Raw genomic sequence first — 14,923 nt, 5'->3', positions numbered from 1 at the left:
AAGGGGAAAAATTATCCAAAATAGTTGTGGACAAATTGCTGAACAATACTTGTGCATCCCACTATATGATACAAGTGGTCTACAATTTTCCATGGATTTATGTTAATATTTTCACCTATTACTACATTGGTCAATTTTCTAATAAAAATATATAGTCTCATCATAATCAACTACTCTGATGCACTTGTACCATATCCCATCAGCAAATACCCTGATCAACCAACCTGTATGTATCTATATTCATGAGTAGATGTGGCAACATGACACTCCATGGCCATAACATTGGTGCTGCCATCTGTTATTGAAAACTTACCATAAAACTGCCTTCAGTACAGTGGGATGCATAAGTATTGCTTAGCAAATTGTAATGACCATTTTCATTAATTTTCCTCTGCACCCTACGTGTTTTTTTAAGAAATAGATTTCTATTAGAGTGCTGCATCGAAGCCTTTTTGCTCGATCGTCTAACAGTTCGAATGAAGCTAGATGACTTACGGAATTGACAGTTTCTTCTCTCGAGCGAATAACCCTTAAACATTCAAACGATCGGTATAGGCTCGAAGCCCAACAACCGTAATTTGTCTGTAGTAATGGGCCTTCAAATATGGATTGTGAAGTGAGAGATGCAGTGAATTTAAAACTAAAGTGAACATAGTCATCATTTATATGTTAAAATGTAATTTAGTCTGTCTTACCAAATAAAAGGTAAAAAAGGTAAAGTGTTCCCCTGTGCTTAGGACCATGCCATGAAGGTGTATAGGGGGTTTGGAGGTAACGCCCCAAATACATAGCAAAATATGAAAATGAAAAGATGATTATATGCTGAAACTACTGGCACGGATTTTACGTATCACATTGAAATGATATTTTATATTCTATATATTCGAGCATATCCCGCTCGAGCGTGGGAGATTCGATCGAGTATGGGCGAGCGAAAGTGGTCCCATGCAGTACTCTAATTTCTACGCATGCCGGTGCAGAAGTTGTCATCAGCTCGTTTAGCCTTTTGTTTCAGTTCTAGAAAACCTCGTTCGATAACACAAAGATTATGAGGATTGACAATTTGCTTGGTAATACTTATGCATCCCACTGTACAGCCTTAGCTGGATCCAACTCTATCTCCTGATGCAATGAGGCCTAAGTTGGTGATAAAATCTACATTTCACAAATAAATCACGAAGGGTTTAATTTGTTTTTCTTTATTACATATTTACAATTTATATTTATTTGCATATGTCTTTATTTTACAGTCTGTTTTTTTTTTAAAATTCTTTGTTTGAACTTCCATGTAACAAGGACATAAATTATCATTATTATAAACATAAGTTCATATGGCAGTTGCCCAGCTTCTCTGCGATATCAAGTAAAAATTACTTGTACAGCTAAGCTTCATTAAAAAAAAACACCACGGTATGGTTATGTTTCCTAGTGATTTATATACATAGAATATATAAATCAATAGTATTGCAATTACATATATAAAATTAACTTATTGATAAATGTACTTCCTGTTGGGCTGGTGTCATGTTTTTGTTTCTTTGAAGATATGTATAAATGTATCACTAGTTTGTGATGTAATGAGATGTAAGTTGGTGATAAAATATCCAAATATACAGCGTGAGCACAAAAACACTCACTGGTTTGAAGATGTCATAAAATTAATAGTTACTTGAACATTTTGATAAAATTGATATCCAAAGCTCAGTTAACTCAAAATATTTTAATATCTTTCTTTTCAGAATCGCTAGTTGTGAATTCGGTAGCTAGAGGGCAGTAACATCGAAAATGGCGTTCACTCCGCAGCAAAGAAACTGTTGCGTGTTAGAATTTGCCAAAACAAGCAGTGTTGTGAGAGTGCAGCGTGCATTTAAACGGAAGTTTAATGTTGATCCACCTACACACAAATCCATTCTGCAGTGGCATAAAACATTTGTTGAGAGAGGATGCATTTGTGATCAAAGAAAAGAACATTCTGGCCGACCGTCCATCTCTGAGGAAATTGTGGAGCGTGTGCGAGAAGCCTTTATACGCAGTCCCAGAAAATCAACACGTCAAGCCAGCAGGCAGTTGCAGGTGCCACAAACTACCGTAAGCAAGATTTTACGGAAGCATTTGCGTTTTCACCCGTACCGGCTGCAATTGGTTCAAAAGTTATATCCACAAGACAAGCTAAAGCAACGTGAGTTTTGCGAGACTATCCACACTTTAATGGAGGATGATGAAACCTTTCTGACAAAGATCATTTTTAGTGATGAGGCAACCTTCCACTTAAGTGGAAAAGTGAACAGGCATAATGTTAGGATCTGAGGAAGCGAGCATCCGCATGCCACTCTTGATGTGGAACGTGACTCACCCAAGGTGAATGTTTTTTGTGCATTGTCAGAGCGTCGAGTGTACGGTCCGTTCTTGTTTGAGGGACCAACAATCACAGGTGAAAACTACTTAACAATGCTACAGGACTGGTTAATTCCTCAACTTGCTGCAGAGAGAGGTGACTACATTCTACAACAAGATGGAGCACCCCCACACTGGCATCAATCTGTACGCAGCTTTCTGAATGACAACCTCCCACACCATTGGATAGGACGAGCTGGACCCAATGATCAAAATCAATGCAAGTGGCCCCCACGATCACTGGACATGACAGTTTGTGACTTTTTCCTTTGGGGGTTCGTGAAGGACCAGGTCTATGTACCTCCACTACCCACAACGTTGAATCATCTTCAGGAATGCATCAGTACAGCTGTAAACTTCATCACACCGGATACACTTGAGAAGGTGTGGTTGGAGCTGGATTATTGTCTCGATGTTTCCCGCGTAACAGGTGGCACACATTGAGCATTTGTAATTCCAATGAACACCACGAAAACTTTGAGTTTTTACAATTACTGTGAACATTTCTGTAGAATACTACTTTTGGTATTAAAGTTATACCCTTTCAAAACCAGGGAGTGTTTTTGTGCTCACGTTGTACACTGTCTTGTGAAGTAATTACATTGGCATGGCACAAGAAAATACAGCTTAGTATATGTAATACCAACTCGTGACAATACTTCCACGATGTGAACAAGTTTCTTGGGATTACTGACGAGGTTGGAATTGAATTCATGCTTCTGGCAGGTAAAAATCAATCAGTTTTCACACACATAATCTGAAATGCATTGCTTGCTCTTAAGAGCTCCGGATCTTCTCCAGAAATCATCTTTTCAGAAGCCCAAAAAAAACCTTTTTGTTATTTAACACCAAGAAAGATCAACATGCTCTCACATTAGTCGATTCCACTTCTCCAAATAGTAGTATGCTTGCCTGCAAGCTGGGAATCTAAGGAGATAAAAGAAAAAAGTAGGATGTAAGTATTACAGTGTTAGGGAAGTTCAAAGGTGATAATACAAATGCTATTTTGACCTGTGTGAGAGTTTATCAAGTAAATTATCTTTTATACACTTATATTACTTATGCTTCAGTTCCTTACAATTCTTATTTCAAAATTAGATAAAATCATTCTGTTCTTTTTAATGCAAGAATTGATGCCAGAAGGAGACATCTGGAAATTGCAAGATAAGTGTCTTCCTGTATGCCATTACATTACATTTAAAAATTCATAATACTAGTACATATATAGCTATAGGAAATATCATACTATATACAACTCCTGCAATAATGTATTTGGATTAATATTTGCTTCTTTAAATATGACAGTTTTTAATATTTATTTTTCTGTATTTATTTAAGGAAATTCCAAATACAGCACTGAACATTGGAATATAAGAACAGGAAAAATACAAAAACAACAACATAGAATAATTTACATATGAAATTGTTCAACAAGGTCCATCTTAACTACATTTATTTGTAAACATGTCTGTTGTATGAAAAATCAAACTATCAGCTTCAAGTTTGTGAAAGAATGGGTACTTCAATAACATTAATCTATAAGTATTTTAAATCAAAATTGATAAATTGACTTAGTGACTGAAAATGTAACAAAACTTGACTGGATTTCATGGTGTAACTGCCCATTTAGGACAAGGTCTGTGAAGATGTTTTATGTTGGTTAACATATGGTCAGTCCATCAAATTTCTTTACAGCTTTTGTCTTTCTGAACTGTTCCCCACACCCACTACTCCTTTCTAAGTAGTTCTCCTGTGGTTCTTAGGGCTAGGTCAACACTGAATACCTGGGTTCCCTCCAGGGTCAACCCAAAGAATTTCTCAATTCAAAGGTCAGTGGAATGCCATTATGTTTTACGTTCATACACTGTAAACTCAACTCTAGAAAAAACTCGCAAATTAAATTTAGAAGAGTTTTGGATATGAGTAGCTTCCTTCCCTTTGGTACGAATGATCCTAAATTCAATTGTTGATGAGAAAGTACAAGGGTCATTCAACGTTGACATACATTTGTGAATGAAAAAGTGGTAAATAGCTGGAGAACGATAAAATTGCCAGAGGATGTTCCTTCATCCTTCGTGAGTATTGTGCCCCAATGTAGTTGGCTCATGCACAGTAGTGTTAGCAACAATGGCAGCAAGTAGTGTGTAGCTGTGGAGCAGCAGTGTATGATCAAATTCCTTGTGAAGGAGAACCTGAAGCCTGCTGAGATTTTGAGAAGATTGCAAACATAGAATGGGGAACAAATGATCATGATTAATGCCCAGTGATGAAGGGTGCAGTACATAATGACATTCACAAGAAAAGACCAGGGATGTTGTCTGCAAATGTCATTCTTCACCATGACAATTTTACAGCAACAACTTTCCGAAAGGGTTTTGCTCCATGTTCTTACACTCCTGACTTAGCCCTCAGTGATTATCAGGTATGTTTGAGCCGCTTAAAGAGCATATGAGAGGGAAGAAGGTGAAGACAGATGAAGCACAGACAAATTATGTCCTTCAGTGGCTACGACAGCAGTAAATTTGCATCTACACCAAAGAACTGAGGGAACTGACAAAATGATGGCAGAGAAGCCTGGATGCTCAGGGGTATTCCTTTAAAAACTCTCATTGTTTTGGTGCTTGTAGGACTTTCCATTTTTTTCCCCCTAGAAATAAAAGTCTCGGCCAACCTTGAACAACCCTTGCAGGTCTGAAGTATTGATTTAACATTATAACAATGATTGTGTGGGCACACAACACCACACAAAAAGTTCCTTCATAAGGCTTGGTCTTGAAAACACTTGCACCTCAAAGTAATTATACATGGTGGCCCAAGAGAAAGGTAACCAAATAATAATAGCGATTCTACCTTTTTTTGGCCCACCCTGTAGTTAACACCAGGACAGAACTGGTACTGATAATCATGTTGGTGTGCTTACAGATACACACCTATACTTAAAATTCATAACAATTCAAAGTAATTCTGAATGTTTATAAATTTTCAAATACAGGGTCTGGCAGGGAAATCTATGACGGTTTTTAAAATCCTAGTGCAAGGTTGTAATTTGACACAAAACATTTTTTTTATTTGCAGCAAATGAAGTGGAATTTATGAATCATAACAAAAAATCTAACTAACTGACCACTAACCAACTCTCTAGCCTTCTTAAACCTGAAGGTTCATGGCTGCAGCAACACAGGCCTTCCATCTTTCCCTATCTTGAGCAAGATCTCTATATACTCTTTTCCACCCCTACCGATTTCCTTTAGGTCCATCTCAACATTGTCCCTCCATCTTCGTCTTGGCCTTCCTACAGGTCTCTTACCATCAGGTTTCCCAACAAGAATCCCGTAAACTTCTCTTTCCTCTCCCATTCGTGCCACATGGCCTCCCCACCTAAGTCTTCTTGATTTAATTATTCTAATAATATCTGGACATGAATACAAATTATGTAGTTCTAAATTATGTAACCTTCTCCACTCACCTGTCTCCTCATCCCTTTTAGGTCCAAAGATTTTCCTAAGGATCTTATTTTCAAATACTCTCAATTTATGTTCCTCTTTCAATGTAAGGGACCAATAAAAATGACATCATGCAAATGAGAACCATTCTTGTGAATGCAACACAACCTGTCGCTGACATTCCGCACACCATGTTGGACCATATCTTGTGAAAATGTGGCTATTTCCCTACGAATTGCAGCTTTCAGTTCTTCTGTAGTGCGTGCTTTGTTCATGAAAAGTTTCCTTTTTAGGTAACCCCATATAAAATAATCGCAATAATCGTTCCAACTACAGATTCACCATTTTTAAAAAATGTTTCCACAACAAAAGCACAATGTACAGCATTCCAATGCTGCATGCCAACTGAAATGGCATCATGTGTCTAGCAAAATCCTAGCTCCCGCATGAAGTCTTACTCCGCTTACCAGCAGTGTTGCCAAACTAAAACCGTCAGATTTTTCTGCTGGATCCTGTACAAGTTCTCCATTGGGAGTATACCACAGATATCTGTCAAGAGTTTTCTTTTAATCATAATTTCACTGGATATTATTTAATCATTTAATTGCATTTGTCGTCAGTGCTGTTGCAAAAATAATGAAAATTATGCATTTAACACATATTGTAATGTTACAATTAATTTATTATGTTTAATTCATACCAAACTAACATATCTTACCAACTTCCATCCTTACTGCACTTTCTTCCTTGTGTAAGCACCTCTGTAGAAATTATAAAATAGTCCGAAGAATATAGCTGAATGTACTAACAAGAATGCACCTATAAGTTTTGGGTAACCACAGTCGTACACAAAGACTTGTGCTGAATGCACAAACACCAGTGTAAATTGTAGCTGCAAAGAAATTTCCATAGAATAACATGTCAGTATTTCAACTTCTTACTTGTTATTAAATTACCCTGTAAAATTAAATCCCATCTTAAGTTAGAAGCATAATTATTAATTTTTTGTTTTATTTCTCTACTAATTAGAGTTGGGACAAAAAAATGCTCTTTTGAAGCTTTGGTGAATTTTTCCACCATTTAACTATTTTTCAGTCCTTTCTGGGTGGGTCTTAGAATATCGAGTTTTCCCCAGGAGATTTTTTTTTTTGCTGTTGTTTTTAAAAGAAAATTAGAAAATAGGGTGTTAAACATCCTGCTGTTTAACATTTTTTCCAAAATTTACAACACTTCCTCTTTCCACTGATATATATTATGCTACATCTTATGTAAATTCTCTCTCATTTATGACTTTTCTGTAACAATTTTTTGAAAGTAAGGAAAATTATAATCTTGCATAAAAGTTACTGAATATTTTGAATAGGTAATGAAAATAACTTAAAAACTTCTATTTAGGATCAAAATCATTACTAACTGCAAAATCCAAAGTGGAAACATCATAAGAAATTTCCACAATGTAGATATAAATTATGCAATGCTATTGAAGAGTATAAACAAAAGAGCAAATTAATTCGACACCAGTGCAAGTAAAATTCAGTAACGAATAAAACTAAACTTCTAGCAGTTGGAATTCAAAAGAGTGGGTTTAGAACACATGTGCACAAGAGACACAGTGCAATTATAGCCTGTCGTTCATTCACAATCGAATTTTATAGTAAAAGTGTATCATTTGTTGTTATACTATTAATAATCATTAGTTTATCTTACCAGTTGAATGGTTGTTAGGTGCTTCTTCCACCACAAGTACTTTTGGTATTCTGGTCCCATGGCTGACATCATGTAGTAAAAATACATTATGACGTGGACCAGGTTATTCACTATATTGGAAAATGTTCCATGGCCTCCTGAAATAATTCTGTACTTTAGTATGGTCCCGTTAATATTGACGTAAAAGCAACCAAAGAATATAATTCATTTTTCTTGTCATGCTTTTAACAACATTGATTTCAAGTGTAATTACATTTTGTGAACTGTGGTTTTAATATAGATAACATTTTCTTGCTGGCTTAATGGTACAAACATGCAACTTTTACAAGAGAGAAATAATAAAATTTGGTCATTATATATACATGTACATGTTTATAAGTGAGTAAACTGAATTGTTTAAACTTTCATTTCACATACACAGTATTTAGAGGCAGTACATTATAAACTTTTTGTACAAAATGTTCATGAAAAATGAATATTTTTCATGCATGTTTGTGTAACCCAAGTTAAGTCGGGATAATGAAACGTATGTTTTATATATACACAGATATTCTATCTTCTCAGCTCTATTTCAGGTAAAATATGTATTCTTAGTAACAAGCATACAATATAGAACAAAAAAAGTGGATTTTGTAAGGCAAGAGGTTAAAACTGTAAATATATAACATGGTCATGTTTTCTATTGGAGAAAGGTGGAAAGTAAGGGAACCATGGTAGAAAGAAGGAGGGGGGCCAGGGTGGATGCCAAGATTACACCTTCAGGTGAAAATTTTATCTTAAGCCTCTCCTAGATTGAACATCCTATACACAGATGCAATTGATGAAGGGACACTATAAAAAAGAACATCAATTCTTAGGCCAGCACTCGAGCCTAGGAACTTTGGCGGCAAGATTGACAGTCAGCCTCTTAACATGCTCAGCCACCAAGCCGTCAATACAAATGTTGTACCACAGGAGATACATTATTGATATGTAAATCAAAGTTCACAAATTGCCAAATGCAAAGAATTTTATAATTAGTTATGATAAATTGTGAATTGATTGATTTGGTGTAGTGACTAGTCACAATGTGCTTCCATGTCATGAGTCTTGGGTCTGATTCAGATTTAACACATGTTCCTTTATGTTAGTTACCCACATAAAACTTACATTGATTGTTAAAGTGTATTGAACATGAAGTGCTACTTTACCTGCAATAAATTTACAGCAAACCCATGCCTCAATTGGTGTTAGTGAATGATGATATAAGTGAAGCAAGGTAATTTGATTGTCTTTTTTCCTCAAAATAAAAAATAGCTGAAAGTAACAAGGTAACATTAGTATATATTTTTTCTGTAAACATAGGCTGAAGTTCACTTTCTTAAATTATTCCTCAGAAACTTCAAAATATCTGTACATCCAATTAAGAATGAATAGACACTAAAATGTGCACCCTTATATGGCTACGTCTAAATTCCACAAATTTTTACAACTGCTGAACTGGGTCATTCTTTATACAGAGTGTCCCTTAAGTCCCATTACCATTACAATCAAATATAACTCTGAAACACCATGAAATAGAGCAGGGCGGTTTTATGCAAAAATGTTGTACAGCTCCAAAAGTTTTTTCATGTTCTAGGTCCATTTTTATTTGTGGAGGACAGCATTACATGGATAATTTACTGCGATGTGCTTGAGTAGTACTTAACCCCCCCCCCCTTTTAGGTGGAGGAGTTGCAGCCATCCATTATTTTCCAAAAAGACTGAGCACCCCCACATTGGTATCATGATGTTCGGGATATTCTGGATAGACATTTCCCTGCCAGATGGATAGGTCATGACAGACCAATCACCTGGCCCCCAGTGCTCTCCTGATATAATCTCCTTGGATTTTTTTTCATTTGGGGGTAAACAAGGCTTGTGCACACCAAACCCCTGTTCCAGATCTTGTTACACTTGGCAGAAGATTCTATGTCATACAGTTGGCGCAGTGGTAACGTCGTTGCCTTGTAATCAAGGGGTCCCAGGTTCGATACCTGGTGAAGGCACATGGTAGTTCGGATCCCACTTTGAATGCAGGTTCAGTCCCGGTTCGCCTATCTGTGCATAAAGTGGACTTAAAACAACAATTCAATCAATCAATCAGTTGGAGATGGAGGAGGTCGAGGGTTTGAATCCTGAATTCGACACACAAGAGAACTACACTGTGGAAGCAACTACAGCATCAGGAATGGACCAGAATATACCCACACCACTGGCTTGAGGACATGATATAAAGTTTGCCTTTAATATGTGCTGTACCATTGACACATGCTGTTACACATTCCAATGGTCCATGCTTACCTAATCTCCACAAGTGACTCTTGCATTGCATCTGTGGTATAACCCGTCCACCCACTATGCAAATGTACAACCAACGAATAGATCCCAAACATTCCCATGTCACACTTTCCTTGCATGTACGTAAATCTTCAATTCTTACAAACTTTGGAACATTTATGGTAAATAAATGCAAAAGATTCAAATATTCAAATTTTAAAATATACTACTTATGTTCTTATGAATAATAGAAAATATATTTAAAAAGATACGTGCCCGATATTATGCTGTAAGTATAGCACCATCACCTGAATATCGAGTATTTACTTACAGTGTCAAAAAATTCAGTAAGTTTTGAGATATAGTACCACCAACATAAATTCACCATCTGGAAAAGAAAATGCAAATTTTTGCATAAGCACAATCAGCAAAAATATGAAGTTTACAGAGTAATTTAAAGATTTAGCATGGAAGGTTTCACACCAAAGTGTCAAATGACACTTCAATTCAGACTAAATACACCTGAGTATAGGCCACTCCCTTTCCAAGTTTGGAGAGAAAAAAATATTACTATGCTTGTATGAAAACCAGACCAATGTGATTTGGACTACATACTTTAAAATACAGTCTCAGTATTACAAAATAATACAGTAAATGTTACTATTAAGAGTGTTTTTTTATTCCTTCTGTGTCATTTTGTTCTGATTCTCCATAACGTTTTCAAGTTTACACTACACCACATATTCTTATGAGACTTCATCTCTGTACACTGATGAAATAAAAATACACATTTTATTAGTGTAGATAGATAGCCACACCAGGTTGTGTTCGTATATCTTGGTAGTGTAAACTTGAAAAAGTTGTGAGGAACCAAGTCAAAATGTTGCTGCAAGAATAAAAAAAAACACTTTAATATTTACTGTATGACAGTCGTCATACAAATTGATAAGCATCACTCGATGTGGAAATTCCTTAACTTTCTCTTATTATTTTCTGCATTTCCAGTAGGCTTGTTAAATGTTACTGAGTAGTTCCCAGAGTATCAGCTACTAGGCAACTACAAAAAAAAAAAGCACTTCCACAAATTAAATTTAGGTCACTTTAGAACTCTATTAACGTGGTTCACTACAGCACCGCATACATATAAAAAAGTGCTCATTAACACATGAAACTGAATTTCATTCATATGCAAGTGAGCATCCACATTGAAATTTTTCAATTGTTTGGTGAATTATACTTTTCACAGTTCCTTGTCATGTTGCAAAATAATTCAGTATATATTCACAGAAGCAGACATTTGTGAGTGTGTGTGTGTGTATGCACACACGTGAACTTACCCTAAGTGCAACAGGATTATGTGAGTAATCCACAGGCTGGCATTTGTAACTGTAGTGGAACAACCACCCACTCATCAAATGCTGTAAATATAATAAGAGTAATAAGAAAAAGTAAAATATTTACAGTTTTCACACAACAGTTTTAGAAGCATATTTTGATTAGATGTTCTGTGCAGTGGCTATATGATTAAAAATGTAATACAATTCATAATTTTATATGAACAGTAATATTTTGGGGAGCATAGTCAGAAGTGTTTAATAATTACTCCACAATCACATTCTTACATGGGGGCAGGGCCGCATTTAAGTGCAGACTATCTAGGCTGCAGCCCACACCACCTGCAGCTTGGGCCTGCACCACCAAAAAAAAAAAAAAAAAAAAAAAAAAAAAAACTTTAAAATTTTAATTTTGAATAGACTAAAATAAGAAATGTCTTTGTTTTAATACTGTTGTACTCTCATAATCATAAAAGAAGTCAATGCAGTTATTTTGTGTGTTGTGTGGGCTAATTTAAGACAACTAAGTTATGAAGATGATATAAGTAGCTTCATTAGTATGAAGTGTAGGCACAAACCAATTAGCCACTAAGATTATTTGACACTTTCATTTTAAGTCTGATTGTTTGGGAAAGTACTGTATTTGAATTAAATATAAGTAAAGTTTGCTTGTTTGTTATATTCCTTTTTTTTATCTTGCATTTGCCGAACATGTTTACTAAAAATTACAGTATGTTATTTTTAAAATTAAAAAAATATTTTCAATTGAAATATTATTACACTGGGGAACAGTGAAATTGCGGCACAGTGTTTGAGAGCTAATTTAGGGCGATTTCATGCTGCTGAATAATGATATAATAATATATTTCCTGAATTGGCTCTAATTTATGAAATAAAAGCCACTAAATCAAAATGGCGGAAACATAAGACATACATATACGTAAATGAACTTCCAACAATAATTTAATATTTCTTTTTGTGATTACAATAATTATTATAAAAATAAATTTATATAGGCCTATGATCACAATAACTAAGAAAATATGTACACAATGAAGTAACAAACTATGTGAAACGTTTTCTATACGATTTCCTGCTGTATTGCTTTTTAGGACAATCCCTCTGTAAGCTCCAACACTAGTCGGCCATCATGTGGCGATCCCACCGTCCCTGGTACCTTTCTTCCATTATCCTTATATCCTGATGGAACCTTTCTCCCTGTTCTTCACTAAAATCACCAAGGTTCTCAGGGAATCTGTCAATGAAGCTATGTAGAAAATGTATCTTCACACTCATATTAGCTCCCAATTTCTAAAAATTTTTCAACATATTTCCAACTATATCGCGGTAGTTTTCTGCTCTGTGATTCCCCCAAAAGTTTTTGACGACGGACACAAAGCTCAGCCAGGCCTCAGATTCGATGTAAGACATGTAAGTTGTAAAATTGGCATCATTTATAAGTGTACGAATTTGTGGTCCGTCAAAGATTCCTGCCTTCAATTTTTCTATACTTGGTCCTGGAAAAGTGTGGCATATATATTTGAAACAATCAACACTTGTATCTAACGCCTTGACAAACTGTTTTATCAACCCAAGTTTAATACGCAGTGGCGGAAATGATTTTGTCCCTATCTATCAGCGGTTCATGAATGATATTAGCTTTTCCCACTGTAATATTTTCCCTTGGGGGCCAAACTTTTATCGTCCAATGCTTTTCTCTAGCATGACTATCCCACAAACATAGGATATATATTGCCTAGCAATGCTTCATAAGTTGCCTAGCAACAATTTAAAAATATAATAATAAGTTTCTTAATGTAATTTTACCTCCTATATTTTCCATGGTGTGTTTATTTTTTAAACTGGAGTCAATTCAACTGAACCAATCATACAATTGGCAATCACAGCTGTTTTGTGTGCTGAAACTGTTATTAAACTTTATGCCACAAAATAAAATCTTTTTTTTGTTCCCCAGTGTTATCAAAAATTTCCGGTAGGGCCTGCACCACAGGTTTAGCCTAGGGGTCTACAGATCCTGAAATGGCCCTGCATGGGGGGACCATTGTTGTGGAAGAAATGTTGTCAAAATGAGCTCACTACATAATTTTTTTAAAAAAGTTGATTGGTGCATTATTTAGTAAATAAGTCTAGACTGTTTCTAATGATTTTTTATACCTATATGTTTTTGTCGTGTAAATAGAAAATATGAAAAGTGTCTAAGTGAAAACATATATCAATTTTGTGGAGCACGTATGGACCTGCCCCATAGTTCTTCAGGACAGATTCGATGAACATGCAATTGTCGTTAGCGTTGAGAACTGTTTCAGCTCCAACAATTCATTACTCTGTTTGAAAAGAAATAAACATTTTTGAAACAAAAATGTAATCAAGAAGGCAACTAATAAATAGTATAAAAATAAGTATAGAAAATACATTTTTAAAAATTAAAATGCTATGAAACATGTACATGCGATCGATGTGACTCAAGCGAGTGCGGCCGATCATGGGTTAATAATTTTAATTTTAAATTATTTTTCTTGTACTTCATAGCCTGGGTTAAAAACGTAGGAGGCTGAAATATTTTCTAGGGGACATTCACATGTAATTTATGTATCCCTAAATATCATTTAAAAAATGTATATTCTAGTTAAAAAGAATCTATCAAGGTATTCCTATTTGTTTGTCAGGTGTCAAGACATGTATTTCAACTATAATATAATACAATTCACACAATATTTTGCAAAATGGTGAACGTAACCATTAGGCAAACATTGTCTGTAGTGATACAAGAGTCTCCCCTTTGAAGGAAATATGGTGGACTAAGGAACCCATGTTTTAGCAAGTACAAAAAAAATGTATTACAAATTTTTACACAATTCATCAAAGTGTACATAATATGTAACCATTATTATTTAATTAATTCGATTTTTCTTGCATAACGCAACACAATGGTGTTATTAGCTTCTCGTTACATTCCTTTGTGCGGAAAAATCTTGCATACGGAAAACTACAGGGCTCTCTTAATCAGTTCTGCAGAGAGGCCCATTAATCGTCTATTAACATTATAACCTGTAAATATCAAGTAGATACAGTCCCTATTAGCCTATTTATGTTAAACTTTATATTCTTTGGCAATCTGGAAAGGTCATTATCAAAAAAATGCTATTTGATGTTGCTCGAAATTTTTTTTTGTCCTTTGCAGTTTCAAGATATCATCCCTTTTCTGTTACTTATCTCTTTTGGGGGAGGTGTCAAGTGCCTCTGTGTACCCTGCTATATCTGCCAATGCGACACAATATATTAAAAATTTACCCCCCCTCTAGGATTGACTTTGCCCTCCTCCCTACAAAGAATTCCTGGCTACGGGCCTGAGTGTAAGGAATTAAACATAAAAGAAATTTAATTTACATTAAGTCCCATATTTATATCTGAGCATAGGCGCACCAGCGAGGGCACGACGGCGCTTGCCACTGCCTGCTGGAAAACGTGGAGAGAGAAAATTTGTTTGGTTCATTGTGCTCTTTGTGTTGGATAATGAAATAAAAGCTATTCAATTTTTAAATAATTGAAAAGAAAGCATTGCCTCAATTTAGAAGTGAAAATTCCTTGCCTTCCTTTTGCAGTTAACATGCCATGCGTTTATTTGCACATGTTATTTCGTTTTCTTTTAAGGCAAAGAGGCACGTGACTCCTAATTCCCTAGAGTCTCTCATTTAGTATTTGCAATATAAACTCTCAAAAGCGCCA

General features: G+C 35.4%; 2 protein-coding genes across 2 annotated transcripts in view; one reads left to right on the top strand and one right to left on the bottom strand.

Annotated features, from left to right (window-relative positions):
• The window catches only part of LOC145996722 (very long chain fatty acid elongase AAEL008004-like), a 107,585-nt gene that overhangs the window by 4,119 nt on the left and 88,543 nt on the right, over window positions 1-14,923 (top strand). The gene's annotated exons all lie outside the window — the stretch shown is intronic.
• LOC145996730 (very long chain fatty acid elongase AAEL008004-like) overlaps window positions 1,191-14,923 on the bottom strand; it is a 47,941-nt gene continuing 34,208 nt past the window's right edge. Inside the window, exons 4-9 of the mRNA XM_083133259.1 lie at window positions 11,180-11,260; window positions 10,174-10,230; window positions 8,735-8,840; window positions 7,545-7,681; window positions 6,556-6,729; window positions 1,191-3,321 (exon numbers count right to left, since the gene is read on the bottom strand). Coding sequence (XP_082989385.1) covers window positions 6,568-6,729; window positions 7,545-7,681; window positions 8,735-8,840; window positions 10,174-10,230; window positions 11,180-11,260 — 543 coding nt within the window. The 3' untranslated portion in view covers window positions 1,191-3,321; window positions 6,556-6,567. The remainder of the gene's footprint in view (window positions 3,322-6,555; window positions 6,730-7,544; window positions 7,682-8,734; window positions 8,841-10,173; window positions 10,231-11,179; window positions 11,261-14,923) is intronic.

The sequence above is a fragment of the Lepisma saccharinum genome, chromosome 1 (assembly GCF_977018435.1).
Source record: "Lepisma saccharinum chromosome 1, izLepSacc3.1, whole genome shotgun sequence".
NCBI classification, from domain to species: Eukaryota; Metazoa; Arthropoda; class Insecta; order Zygentoma; family Lepismatidae; genus Lepisma; species Lepisma saccharinum.
The sequence above is the reverse complement of the archived record's forward strand: the minus strand, read 5'-3'. Positions and strand labels throughout refer to the sequence as shown.